The sequence below is a fragment of the Atta colombica genome, unplaced genomic scaffold (assembly GCF_001594045.1).
Source record: "Atta colombica isolate Treedump-2 unplaced genomic scaffold, Acol1.0 scaffold12, whole genome shotgun sequence".
NCBI lineage: Eukaryota > Metazoa > Arthropoda > Insecta > Hymenoptera > Formicidae > Atta > Atta colombica.
Window position 1 is genome coordinate 4242816 of NW_017259206.1, and position 15433 is coordinate 4258248.

Below are 15433 nucleotides of genomic sequence, written 5' to 3' on the forward strand. Positions count from 1 at the left end.
GTAAAACAATTGTCCATATATAATTATATAAAATTATACATAATTATATAAAAAATTGACATATTTTATATTCAATTATATATGATTATATATAAAATATGTCCATATACATATATAACATTTGTTTCTGGGGTACGTTTTTCCAAATTTAGGGCAAGAGCATATAATAGAGAAAGTCGACTTATATTGTTTGTGGAAAATAATTACAATGTACGCAGTATACATGCATCAAGGATTTTTATGAACGACATTTTGGCTGCTGTCCAATAAGAGTTACAGTTTACATGATACAATGTAACACAGTATATCATTATATCCTTATTGTTTCTTGCAGATATTAAATAAAAATCAAATGGTTCACCATGTTACACTGGATGCTTTTCATTTAATGATGACACAAATGTTCTGTTTTAATTATTCGTGAATGATAAAATGATGTTTGTGTCGACTTGTATCACTAAATGGAAAGCACTCATTTGTGTGCATTTTGTAGGTATCTAGTATTTTCCAGCAACGAAACATATGTTGTGTAACACAATAATGCACAGTGCGTCGACTTGTATCTGAATCGTTGCTTTTTTATCTCATCGCCAGAGTTAGCATTTTAACTGTGTGCGATTGTGTCGACTTATGTCATAGATGGAAAGCACAAGATTATACACTGTGTTACACAGTAATGCAAAGTCAGTAGACTGTCCATGTATGTTGCTGTAAAACATCCTTTGTCTATCATATGCTTTTGTGCTTATGCGAAGCGAATACGGTGACAGAATCATATTGCAACATCTGTGCCGAACAACTTTTTCGCACTGATGTCGTGAGATCAGCAACGAGAGAGACAGATCCATGTTTTATTTACATCATGTACGCGTGTGGGAGTGTACACGGCACCACAATACAAAGTCATGCCATTGTCGCGCACATTTGCATCAATCGATCGAGACAGTGCGATGGCTGAAAGGAAGGCCCATTTGTCTTATAGAATCATTAATTATTGTTATTTCATCAGGAAATAAGACAGAAATTCTAATTTATTACATTATACAACAAAAGCAATATAAGCAATACGACACTGCAATTAAGGCCACTGATATATTACGTGAGAATCTGAGCGGCTCATCTTTTTATATACACGTATATTACATATTATATATTAAATTATATTTTTCAATGTGTATTTTTACTCTGTCCCGTTGATATTTAAAAAAAAAGAATGTTCATCACTTCCACATATATGTACAAATAATAAATTTCTTATTCTAATTTAGATTTAAGCAGGTCAAGTAGTTCTTTCTAAGTAATACTCTCGATCTTTTTGAAAGAACCACGCAACTCGCTACAATATATATAGTATAATGCAATTGAAAGCTTTTTAATAATGATAAAAAAAAGCCTATGCCGATTCGTTCGCAGGAAATATTAAGTTGTACTCCAAAGACGCAGTGTAAGATTTGTAACAAGACTTATTGTCAATAAAACACGTGTCGTCAGTGAAAAATATATATTATTATTAAAAAGATTAATGAAAAATTATATTAATAATGTATAAAACGTGCAACAGCATCAGTTTCACTTTGTTATGTGCATAAAAGATGAAAGAAAGGCGCAACTAAACAGACGGATATTTAATTTTAAAAAATCAGAGAATTTGTATTATTTATTATAATCTTTGAAAAGAAAAAAAATGATGCCCTGGTAAAAATTTTTTATATCATTTTTCAAAATTTCTATATAAAGGATTTTTGAATAATTTTATAATTTTTTATAAAATTTATCAGATTTTTGTATACAAATTGGAATACTTTAATAATAAGTAATGACAACACACTGAGATAAGCGAGATAAATAAATATTAATATCTTCATTTTCTTATTTGCAGTGTTAAATGGGAATAAAACGATACATCCCAGAGAACATATCAAATGTCTTGAACTAAATGTCTTTAAGACTTTTCCAAAAGACGTCTTTCAAACATTTTCGAAAGATGTGGTACAAAATCTTGGAACATGTGTAGCACTGACATTATCGACTGCAAATTTTATTTATATATAATATCGAGTGCATGAACTGAATATAATACATAATCTATAAAAATATTGGATGTCAAATAATTTGATAATTTGTATTATATTATAGTATTCTACAACTACACATAATTTTGCGAAGCTGTGAAGCGGAAACGCATTGATGAAAGGAAGAGTACGAAGCAGCAATTGGAATTACCTGATAAATCGGTATATATGAATGATATACTTAATATTTTCAATAATTATCTGTCACAATTATAGATCGTTATGAAAAGTATATATTAAATATAACATTTACATACAGATTTATCAGGTAATTCCAACTGCTTCGTATACTTCTTCTTGTCAACGCGTTTTCATATCAGTAATTTTGAGACAAATATATCATAAATCCAAACATAGACACATAATATAACTTTAACAATTAATTTCAATAATCGCTTAAATACAAAATGATAGACATCACATGGCTGATAATTATAGTTACACTTGCGAGCTCTATACTTATACACAAAATCTCAGCATACACATATACATATCATTTCATTCTTCTTGTCCAATATTAAACAAGAATGAGATGACAGGATTGTTGCAAACGCGTGAAATATATCCCTAGTGCATATATATCTAAAAATAGGTTTGAATGTGGTAATTTTATTGTTAAAATATTATTATACAATAAAATACAGAGATGCATGAATGACACGCTTACAAACAAGTTTTGTAGAAAATACTAAATTACAATATTAACATTTTTTTGAAATATTTGATATATATTACAATAGTAGACAAGATAGATACACGTCTGACAATCATTATTAGTTTAGTATAATCCTTTGCTGTGAGTCTGTTCTTTCATTTTTATTCGGAATATGTGGAATAAGCACCTGTATTCTTGTACCTAGAAGTGTATCATTGTTATCTACGAGTACCAGATTGTTGCTATCAAATTTGGGAATTTTAGGAACCTGTTGCTATTTGAATCCAACCAATATACCCTTTTTCTTTTCATATAGCAATTAAAATTCTGAAATCACCTGAATAATTCATATAATAATGTTTAGATAAATTTGATCCTGATAATATCTTTTATATAGTCATTTCATTTTTTGTCTCACCGATATATCCCATCCCACGCTTGTTGTAAACGTGTATACAACATGGTCTATCCTCCATCATAACTTGCTTTCCTATCTCACTGTTGTCCACTACTCTCAGTCGACTCAATTGAACACAACTTAATTATCTGACTCACAGGGGTTGAAGTAGAAATGTTTCTGCTCGCAACATTTAACACCGTAAAAGGCAACAACATTATCGTTATGATTTCTCTTTAGGATAATCTGAAACATCAAATAATACATAATAAAATTATTGTAATTATTTACAATACGGACTGCATCTCTGATTTTAATGAAGTTAGGCTCATTCGACGCGTTTTTACTCGAAACAAAAAATCTAAGAAAAAAAACGTTAGGTCGTTCTCAAACCGAGATATTAAGCGTTAAAGTTGATGAATTATTTACAGATTAGAAAATCTGTAATAGCTGTGATGAAGTGCGACACAACTGAACACATCTATGTGTCATGAGTTGGTCATGCACATATAACTGAGGCCAAAATAAGTATTTTCTGCTTAAATTACACAAATTCTCTTCTTTAAAAACACATTCTCTACTTTAAAAATACAGATAACAAAACAAATTATCTGCAGTAAAAATAAAAATTATTTTCTATATAATTTTTATTTTTACTGCAGATAATTTGTTTTGATTAGATATTTGTTTTAAAAACATAAATTCTCTGCTTTAAAAATAAATTTTCTACTGTTAAAACAAAAATTATGTAGAAAATAATATGTATTTTTAAAGCATAGAAATGTGTTTTTATAAAGCAGAGAATTTGCTTTTAAGAGAATTTATGTAATTGAAGTAGAAAATATTTTATCCTCAATTACGTGTTATGTATGATCGTAGCTCATAGATGGTCCAGTAGTGTCGTTGTATCTCGTCGCTATGACGGATTTTCTAAGTTCAATAGTCAACTTTTCTAAGTTCAAAAGACAACTAATGCCTTTTCCTTTCCCTTATCCGAGGGACACTCCGAAGAAAAAAAAACTTTGCTTAATATCTCTGTGGGGCCAGTTTTTCTTACAAATTCTTCTGTTTCGAGCAAAAACGTACTGAATGAGCCTAATTTCATCAAAATCGGAAGTGCAGTCCGCACTCTAAATAATTATCAAAATTACATATTTAAACACAAATTCGCAAAAAATTGTTAAGACCATGTTATTGCGGAGAACGAAGGAAAATGTACGGCGAAGTACACACACACACACTGTAGTATTATGTACTTAACAATATTATATAAATTTAACTTTCGTAACTGACAGATAAAATCCTAATTACGAACATACCATATATAATTCTCATATAAACATTCATATATAATTCACATATATACGTGCGGCACACAGATGATGCATGCAATCCCTATCCTACATAATTTACACGAAACAGGAATAATAGGATATCATTCACGATTAACGCACAAACTCGTGCGTGTCATGATCGTAATGCTAAACATCGCGGACAAGGTGAGGAACGTTGAGAAAAGGAGACACAGAAAAAAAAGCCCATTGTGATGAAACGCTTCGTCGAATTGGTTGAGCTTGTACAAAGAATGTGCGGACCATGCAAAAATGTTACTCACCGTGTGTCCTACAAGTGAATTAAGCAACCGTCTATCTTTGACATAATCGTCGAACAAATTAGGTTATCGTTCCTCGACTCGATTGATGTTCGTCAAATACGATGATCTGACAATGGGACACAAACTCGCACGTCGCGGAAAATTGTCGAGGGCACATCACTGCGATTCGCGGCCTTTTACCGTTTATGTACAATACGTTATTCCTTGTTTCGCATAGCAGAAAACGAGAGCAAAAAAAAACGCACAGTGAAGTACACTACGTATTACGTATATACATGAACAAAAGCCGTCACATTCTTCCGCGATCAGAACAACAACTAAGTGAGTAACTGATCTCTCGCGGACATTGCAAGACTTTAAAGCTTTCTATCTTTCGATAATTTCACATATTTATCAATCGCTGCGCAAATACCGACTGTGATAATAATCGAGCTAATGATACCAACTGTGGTATCTTCAAGGTGATTTGCTCCATGCTTTCCTTCAACATGGTAAATAATGAGAGTCATCTTTCTTCTTTCCATCATGATGGCGACTATGGCAACCGTTAAGTAAACGTATTGAGATGTTGCGTGTATTTCGGATCGTTTAAACTAGACAGTCATAAAAATTTTTGAACAGCAAAACTATTACGTTATGCTCAACGCAAAAAAAGTAGTTAACGTTACTGGTTGAATAAAGATAATGCCTTGAGCGGTTCCTGTCCAATGGCTCCTGTTAACTGATATCAGACTGCTGTTTTCAACATTGTCTGGTAGTGATTGAGATTCTAGATTTAACTAGAAGTGCTATTTACAATTGGAACTTTGTTCCCATATTCACTGTGTGTGCTGAACTATAGTACAGGTAATGTACTAGATATTCAGTATTGGCAGTGAATATCGCAACACTATTAGCAACGCTATTATCTAGCGAATTATTTATTATATTACAAGTATTTATTAGTATTATTTATTAGTATTATTTACAATTTATTGTGTTTTGTTTTATTATATTTTGTTTTTTTTTTGATAGACAAGGATATTCATCATGAGTCCCATCACAGATCCCATATGAATGCTATCCAAGTCTGTTTTTTAATAAGAGAAGTCTGTTTTTCAGACTTTTTTTTTGTGGTTATTGATCCATGATAATACTACCAGATCTACTACTGCTGAAACACGGTTTTATATTATTTTGTATCTGGGCCTGTATATTGAAACTATTAAATAAAGATTTTGATGATTAAACCATGTTCTAATTTACCAGATTAGAGACAGGAAACGCTTTCTTCACCAGTATCAGACTACCGATCCTCTGAATCTGAGGATCCGAAATGCTCATCTATATTCTATTCTTATATAGAAATCATATCGAAAACAAGTGCTTTCGGGAACTGAAGAATTAGTTGCATTACTAATTTGATTTCCAAATTCGATGAAGACAAATTTGATAATAAATTCTATTTGAAGGCGAAGAAAAAAAAGTTATGTAATTTGCTAAAATTTTAATAAAAATATCATAAATCAATAATATAGACATTAATATAGGCATAATAACTTTGACAATTAGTTTAAATAATCGCTTAAATACAAAGATAGACATCACGTGGCTAATAATTGAACTAAAGTTACACTTGCCAGCGTTATACTTATCTACCAAAATCATAACATACGTAGGATATGCAATATCATTTCATCCTTCTTGTCAAACATTAAACAAAGATGAGATTATATGATGACCAATGTTGTATTGGGTTGTCCGGAAAGTTCGTGCCGATTTTGAAGGAAAAGTGAAACGCAGAAGATTTAAATTTTTAATTTCATTTATTAAATTTAAATCTTGCGGCACGAACTTTCCGGACGACCCAATATTAATAAAATACACAGAGGTGCATGAGTAATATTACATATCCATATTACAAGTTTTAATACTAAATAAATATAATATTAATATTATAATGAAATATTTAATACATATATTACAATAGTAGGCAAGATAGATACACTACATGAATCTGGATGCAATCACTATCAGTTTAATATAATCTGCTCCTTTCCTGTGAATCTTTTCTTTTATTTTCGTTCGGAGTATGTGTGGAATAGGCACCTCTTGTATTTAGAAGCGTGCCATTGTCGTTTATGAGTACCAGATTGTTGCTATCAAACTTGGGAATTTTAGGGATCTGTTGCTGTCTCAATCCAATCAATATACCCTTTTTCTTTTCTGCTCTTATAGCAACTAAAATTCTATCACCTAAATAATACGTATAATGTTTAGATAAATTTGATCCTATAAAATAATATCTTTTATGTAGTTTTTCATTTATTGTCTTACCGATGTATCCTACCCCGCACTTGTGTACAACGCGCTGTGTGCAACGTGATCTACTCTTCATCATAGCTTGCCTTCTCGCTGTTGTCCACTACTCTCAATGGACTCAATTTAATTATCTGACTCACAGGATTGAAGTAAAAATGTTTCTGCTTGCAACATTTGATACTGTAAAAGGCAACAACATTATCGTTTTAATCTCCTTTTATTAAGGTAATCTGAAACATATAATATAAAAAATAATGTATTTAATATTACAATAATATTCATAGCATAAACTTTCTCTTAGCAGAAAGAAGAAAAACGACGTTAGAAACGATTAAATGAATTCTTTTTTCTCAGACATTTTTTTATGATATTTTATCGTAGAATACAAATTTTCTCTTTGACAAAAATCTCTTTCTAATTCTAAAATCAATTTGATGTTTTTAATCACGATAACTTCTCCGAGATAACAATTTTTATAACCTCAACTTTAGGATATTAAATAAAAACCTAACCTAATCTAAAATTATTGCCGGATGAACAAGTGTAATGATATGGAAACCGGGACTTTTTGTTGTCATCATGAATAAGATGTCGTCCCGAAAGAGTGTTAATACATTTACGATCTCTCGGCATTCTAAAAGCGAGTTTCTTGTCCACAAGATGTTTCAGCACGAGTAAAGATTCAGAGGAACAAAGCAAGGATTCTATTTTCGTCTGGAGCCCAATATCGGGAAAAAACCCACAATAAAAGAGAATGCAGAAGTAAAAATTTCAAGCGAAATTGAGTAACTTTGTACGAAATTATGAAAAGTTTTTTCACAATAAAAAAATCAGCTACAGATGTTTATTTCCTTGATTTGCAACTCCAAATGTGTCAATAAATCTCTCCTTTTCAGTGCATACAATTGTTTGATTGCTCTTTAAATACATATTTTATTATTATGTATATAATATGTTTTTAAAGAGCAGTCAAACAATTGTACACACTAGGAAATATTAAATGCTTTAATATTAGCGACATATATTAATATTAAATACATAATTTTGTTTTCAGTGTGTTAAGTGATCTGGAAGAGGTCATAACTGAGATACATATATATCATGTAGTTGGTGATAATACGTAATTAATTTTGGATCTTACTGCGTTTGTCAGAGACTTATCAAGAAGTCAGAGATCTGGACAGTACATGTAAATCTATTTTTTTTTCAAAATAAATGTTATTTATGTTTAATGATATTTGCTATATATCAAATATACTGATAAATATTTATATACTGTTATTTTGTTCGTTATTTTAAATACTATATGAGAGGATCTAAGATTTGATTAAAGATTCTTTCCATCATGATAGCGACTATGGCGACCGTTAAGTAAACGTATTGAGATATTGCGTGTATTTCGGATTTAAACTAGACAGTCATAAAAATTTTTGAACAGCAAAACTTACGTTATGCTCAACGCAAAAAAAGTAGTTAACGTTACTGATTGAATAAAGATAATGCCTTGAGCGGTTCCTGTCCAATGGCTCCTGTTAACTGATATTAGACTGCTGTTTTCAACATAGTAAGTCTGGTGATTGATTCTAGATTTAACTAGAAGTGCTATTTACAATTGGTTTTGTTCCCATATTCACTGTGTAATGCTGAACTATAGTACAGGTAATGTACTAGATATTCAGTATTGGCAGTGAATATCGCAACACAAGCAATAACGCTATTATCTAGCGAATTATTTATTAGTACTATATTACAAATTTATTTACAATTTATTTGTATTTTGTTTTTTGTTTTTTTTTTAGTAGACAAGGACATTCATCATGAGTCCCATCACCGGTCTCAGATGAATACTATCCAAGTCTGTTTTTTAATAAGAGAAGTCTTTTCAGACTTTTTTTTTATGATGATCGATGATTCATGATTATGAAATATACTATCAGATCTACTATGCTGAAACACAGTTTTATATTATTTTGTATCTGAACCTATATATTGAAACTATTAAATAAAGATTTTGATTAAACCATGTTCTAATTTATTAGATTAGAGACACGAAAAGCTTTCTTCACCAGTATCAGACTACCGATCCTCTGGATCCGAGGATCCAGAAATGCTCATCTATATTCTATTCTTATATAGAATCATATCGAAAACAAGTGCTTTCGGGAACTGAAGAATTATTTGCATTACTAATTTGATTTCCAAATTCGATGAAGACAAATTTGATAATAAATTCTATTTGAAGGCGAAGAAAAAAAGTTATGTAATTTGCTAAAATTTTAATAAAAAAATCATAAATCAATAATATAGGCATTAATATAGGCATAATAACTTTGACAATTAGTTTAAATAATCGCTTAAATATATAATCACTTAAATATAAAAAGATAGACATCACGTGGCTAATAATTGAACTAAAGTTACACTTGCCAGCGTTATACTTATCTATCAAAACTTATCTATCAAAATCATAGCATACACATACATAGGATACGCAATATCATTTCATCCTTCTTGTCATCAAACATTAAACAAAGATGAGATTATATGATGACCAATGTTGTATTGGGTTGTCCGGAAAGTTCATGCTGATTTTGAAGAAAAAGTGAAACGCAGAAGATTTAAATTTTTAATTTCATTTATTAAATTTAAATCTTTTGCGGCACGAACTTTCCGGACGATCCAATATTAATAAAATACACACAGGTGCATGAGTAATATTACATATCCACATTACAAGTTTTGCGTAATACTAAATAAGTATAATATTAATATTATAATGAAATATTTAATACATATATTACAATAGTAGGCAAGATAGATACACTACATGACTCTGGATACAATCGCTATCAGTTTAGTATAATCTGCTCCTTTGCTGTGAGTCTTTTCTTTTATTTTCGTTCGGAATATGTGTGGAATAGGCATCTGTATTCTTGTATTTAGAGCGTGCCATTGTCCTTTATGCGTATCAGATTGTTGCTATCAAACTTGGGAACTTTAGGGATCTGTTGCTGTTTCAATCCAATCAATATACCCTTTTTCTTTTCTCCTCTTATAGCAACTAAAATTCTATCACCTAAATAATATGTATAGCATTGTTTAGATAAATTTGATCCTATAAAATAATATCTTTTATGTAGTTTTTCATTTATTGTCTCACCGATGTATCCTACCCCGCGCTTGTGTACATATGTGTGCAACGTGAGCTACTCTCCATCATAGCTTGCCTTCTCGCTGTTATTCACTACTCTTAATGGACTCAATTTAATTATCTGACTCACAGGATTGAAGTAAAAATGTTTCTGCTTGCAACATTTGATACTGTAAAAGGCAACAACATTATCGTTTTAATCTCCTTTTATTAAGGTAATCTGAAACATATAATATAAAAAATAATGTATTTAATATTACAATAATATTCATAGCATAAACTTCCTCTTAGCAGAAAGAAGAAAAACGACGTTAGAAACGATTAAATGAATTCTTTTTTCTCAAACATTTTTTTATGATATTTTATCGTAGAATACAAATTTTCTCTTTGACAAAAATCTCTTTCTAATTCTAAAATCAATTTGATGTTTTTAATCACGATAACTTCTCCGAGATAACAATTTTTATAACCTCAACTTTAGGATATTAAATAAAAACCTAACCTAATCTAAAGTTATTGCCGGATGAACAAGTGTGATGATATGGAAACCGGGACTTTTTGTTGTCATCATGAATAAGATGTCGTCCCGAAAGAGTGTTAATACATTTACGATCTCTCGGCATTCTAAAAGTGAGTTTCTTGTCCACAAGATGTTTCAGCACGAGTAAAGATTCAGAGGAATAAAGCAAGGATTCTATTTTCGTCTGGAGTCCAATATCGGGAAAAAATCCACAATAAAAGAGAATGCAGAAGTAACTCAAAAATTTGAAGTGAAATTGAGTGACTTTGTACGAAGTTATGAAAAGTTTTTTCACACTGACAATAAAAAAATCAGCTACAGATGTTTATTTTCTTGATTCGCAACTCCAAATCTGTCAATAAATCTCTCCTTTTCAGTGCATACAATTGTTTGACTGCTCTTTAAATACATATTTTATTATTATGTATATAATATGTATTTAAAGAGCAGTCAAACAATTGTACACACTAGGAAATATTAAATATTTTAATATTAACGACATATATTAATATTAAATACATAATTTTGTTTCCAATGTGTTAGGTGATCTGGAAGAAGTCATAACTGGTCACTGAGATACATATATATCATGTGGTTGATGATAATCTGTATATTGATTTTGGATCGAAATTTTGCGTTTGTCAAAGACTTATCAAGAAGTCAGAGATCTGGACAGTACAAAAAATCTATTTTTTTTCAAAATAAATGTTATTTATGTTTAATGATATTTGCTATATACTGATGAATACTTATATTTTGATGAATACTGTTATTTTGTTCTTTATTTTAGATACTATATGAGAGAATCTATAAGATTTGATTATGGATAAAGGATTTGGAATTTCTTCTAAATTCTTAGTTGCTGAAATGAATACTCTTCTGGAAGCTGATTGCACTTTAATCGGCTTAATATTGTTACTTTTATAAATAGCAGAACAAAGAATGAAGATAATCAGAAGGCTGAGAATATGAAATATTTAATAATATTTAATAATTAATGTTAATTGTGTAATATTTATATTAAATAAATTGTAGAATATACATGATATGTATGTTAATAGCATATTTTCAACAAAACAGTTTTATACAAAGTAATTATACAGAGTATATGTATCGTTCACAATCTAAATTTATAATTTCAGAATACATTTACTGCTCTGAACAAATCATAAATAATTTGTAGCTGTAAATATGTATATTTCACTATATTTTTATTATACTTTTTCTTAAATTAATACAGAAGAGTGGTTATATATAAGAGAATGGATTGAATTAGATTGAGATAGATTCAGATTTTTGAAAATACGCATTCGCGAACGTTAAAATGAAACCGAATTATTCCGAATATGTTTATTCATTTATATGAGTTGGATGGAGCACATTTCTATCTTTTTCAATTTAAAAGTAATAGTTTTTTCGTATCTCGTAAATAATCAATTCAAAATTCTGAATAGAAAATGTAGTTTGTCAGTCCAATTGAATCCAATTGAATAAATAAAAAGTCTGTGTTATTTAAAGTACATATTCAGATAGATAAAATTTCAACCTATTTTAATCCATCCTCATTTATTATAGTATATACAGAATAATATGAAAAATATCTTTCTCATGTAAGACTTTAATATATGTAAACATAATATACATATATTTGTATGTGTGTATATATATATATATTGTTTTATATTATTTCTTATATAATTTTCATATATAAATATATATACGTTATTTTTATATAAAAAATCGTTGCGCAAATGGAAAGATTTTCTGTAACATTCAAGTATATCGCTCACTTGCTACGATAATATCTCAAAAAAATGTCATTTTAGAATTGCTAATTGCAGAAAAAGAAATCGAAAGAAAAATTGATTATAGAGGAATAAAAATCAATTATTATCTATCTCAAAACTGTATTCCAAAATTAATACTGCAAAATAATATTATAATTGCTAAATTTTTATTAATAAACATATATTGCAATTGCTAAAATATAAACCTGTACGTATTCAGAATGCATTTTTACGATGTTAACATGTATTTAGCACATAGTTACATTATGTATATATTCTGTACTATTTCAAATATGTAAAAGCACGTTCTGATTACGGGCTAGAAATTATATTTTTTCCGAAAATTAAAAACCAATTAAAAATAAATAAATGATGACTTTCGAAGAAATTATATGATAAAAAAATCGAATTTATAAAATAACAAGCAATCATAAATTGTGGATCATTTAAACATTGCGCAAATATAAAAATATATACTTATTATTCAAAATTCTATAGTAAAATTTTTAATCGAAATAATATACAACTTCACTAAATTTTATTTCATTGTCAGCTATTAAATATGTATTGTAAAAATAATTATTATGCTTACTTGTATATATGAAATGTGAATAGATAGCTTTCTTGTATATATGCGGCATCGAAAAATGGACAAAATTATATCGGCATTAATCTTACAAATTGTCGAATGAGCATAATGCTCATTATATATATATTATATTATAATGCATTTAACATTTAATAAATAGAATTGAATGAAGTCATATTGTTATAATATTTTGAGTTGAAAAATATTATTATAGAACTTTATAAGTAATATATATATTTTTATATTTACAAAATGTGTTTAAATGATCCACGAATTATAATTTATATTTTTGAAAGCAATTTAGCACATGATTTAGTACTGCGATAGAGAAACCAAAGAGAGGCTATATTAGTCTTTTACCATCAAAATCGCTTGTACATCCATTTTCCGCCAGATATCCATATATTTTGATGTAATTCTTTGCTGCATTCGTTTTGTCTTTCACAGCGCTTGTAAGCATCAATTGTCTTTGTTTAATATTTACTAAACAAGAAGGATGAAACGACGCTTAAAGCGTTGTAAACGCCAAAGCGAACATAACTTCTACATTATGATTTTATCGACAGGGTCAGAAAATGGATGTAGTCACATAGTTCTCAAACCAAAAATAGCTGTATTGGCGATAGTGTACGGACGATTTCGACGTTAACAGAAAAAAGATCGGCGTGACCTCTCTCAAGTTTCTCTCTGCTCTGACTGACAGATACGCGATAGTTCGCATCTCCAAGGTGTTCGCGCGGGTTGCGCGAGTGATAGAATGCTCGTTCTCATCTGAGATATCGAAAGAGAAAGAGGGAGAATTAAGAGTGTGCGTGTACGTCATCGTGTGTATACGCGTGAGAGAGAGAGAGAGAGAGAGAGAGAGAGAGGAGAAAAAATAGGGAGAGAGAGCGAGCGATAACCCGCCACTGTCCCCGGCACCGGTGGGATGATCAAGGATATGGCGGACGATGAGGCCATACAGGCCACCAACGACGACGCCAGCGAGTGCAAGCGTTACGCGGTGCAACTCGGCTATTGGTGCGACCCGTTCATCAGCCTATTCGTCAAGCAGACCGCCCGGAAGGCACCTGAGATCAATCGTGGTTACTACGCCAGAGTCAAGGGCATTGAGCTCTTCGTCGAGAATTTCCTCAAGGTGAGTGTTTGCTCCGAGCTGATCTCTCATTCCTTCGATTTTTCCTTACTTCCGCCTCCCCTTTTATTTCGTATAAACATTTTTCCTTTTCTCCAAGGATATGCGACATGACCGTGACGCGACCGAAGGGAACGATCTCATCATCGTTCGAACGCAACACTCCGAAAAAGTCGCTCGTTCCTCTTGCTGCACCTTCTGCACTCTCTTCTCGCTTCTCGTTGGGATATGAACTTTACGTCCATTCTTTTTGCTCATATTTTCCTTCCTATATCCTTGATAAACATTTGTTTTTTTCTGAATTATGAAAAATCTAGAATGCATGAATTCTCTCATTGTGAAAGCGGAAGGAGTAGAAAAGTGCAGATGGGAACGAGCCCGCTCACGGCGGGTCTAACCTAGAACGCGAATCGGAAATAATCGGGATGACGAGGAGAGAGTGAGCGAATGCGTGGGGGAGAGGAGGGGGAATACAGCTGATCCGGGCAGGAACGTGTGCCGTGGTAGAAACCTTGACCTGCCGACGGCCGAGGCCCTGTCCTAATTCCCGTGAGATTCCCCGCTTCTGTATCGTGATGACTAACCGATATATAGGTCAATGAAAAACGCGCGAAACGGCGCGGCGCGTGCGGCTCTCGTGCCTCTTATTTTCTATATGCACCGGCCACACGCAGTTGCGGAATTCGTCCCATAATAGCGGGACAAAAATATTCTGTCTGGTTACGTATAAAACGGCCGCTGCATTTTCCGCTTTTAAGTTAAACTTGGCTCGAGCGCTGCTAAACTGCTGCGATATATATATATATATATATATAAATTTATTCTAAAATATTTAAGCACTAAAATCAGCTTTGAGAAAAATAGATTTATTTCTTTTAATTGATTAATTTTCGTCGATCAAATACGAACTGTAATTGATTTTGTAATTTATTTTAAAGAAACTACAAAATTGTTTATATATATATATAAAAGTAATAAAACAGAATCCTTAATTTGTTTATCTAATCCTGATTTATATATTAATAGTCCAATATTTCTCATAAATTTGATACTAGAATATGCAAAATATATTTTCTATTTTTCTCTTTTCCGACGCGATGACTTTTAATCGGACATGGACGGAAATGTATTTTATAAAGTTCGAGCACGTTTTATCGACAGGCGTTTTCAATCGCGAATCGGTTCAAATGCAAACTATCGGTAAACTTTGC

General features: G+C 30.9%; 1 protein-coding gene, 2 long non-coding RNA genes and 3 pseudogenes across 3 annotated transcripts in view; 3 read left to right on the forward strand and 3 right to left on the reverse strand.

Moving 5' to 3' along the window:
• Positions 1-1823: 1823 nt before the first annotated feature.
• LOC108694495 lies at positions 1824-5149 on the reverse strand (annotated as a pseudogene).
• A 76-nt stretch (positions 5150-5225) lies between these two features.
• Positions 5226-5968, forward strand: LOC108694496. Its single transcript, XR_001932086.1, has 2 exons — positions 5226-5585; positions 5754-5968. It is a non-coding gene; the product is annotated as an uncharacterized LOC108694496 (long non-coding RNA).
• Positions 5969-6725: 757 nt separating this feature from the next.
• On the reverse strand, positions 6726-7239 carry LOC108694494 (annotated as a pseudogene).
• On the forward strand, positions 7041-7879 carry LOC108694497. Its single transcript, XR_001932087.1, has 2 exons — positions 7041-7265; positions 7701-7879. It is a non-coding gene; the product is annotated as an uncharacterized LOC108694497 (long non-coding RNA).
• A 1984-nt stretch (positions 7880-9863) lies between these two features.
• LOC108694232 lies at positions 9864-10977 on the reverse strand (annotated as a pseudogene).
• A 2812-nt stretch (positions 10978-13789) lies between these two features.
• The window catches only part of LOC108694318 (leucine carboxyl methyltransferase 1), a 4457-nt gene continuing 2813 nt past the window's right edge, over positions 13790-15433 (forward strand). The window contains exon 1 of the mRNA XM_018203733.1: positions 13790-14225. Coding sequence (XP_018059222.1) covers positions 14016-14225 — 210 coding nt within the window. The 5' untranslated portion in view covers positions 13790-14015. The remainder of the gene's footprint in view (positions 14226-15433) is intronic.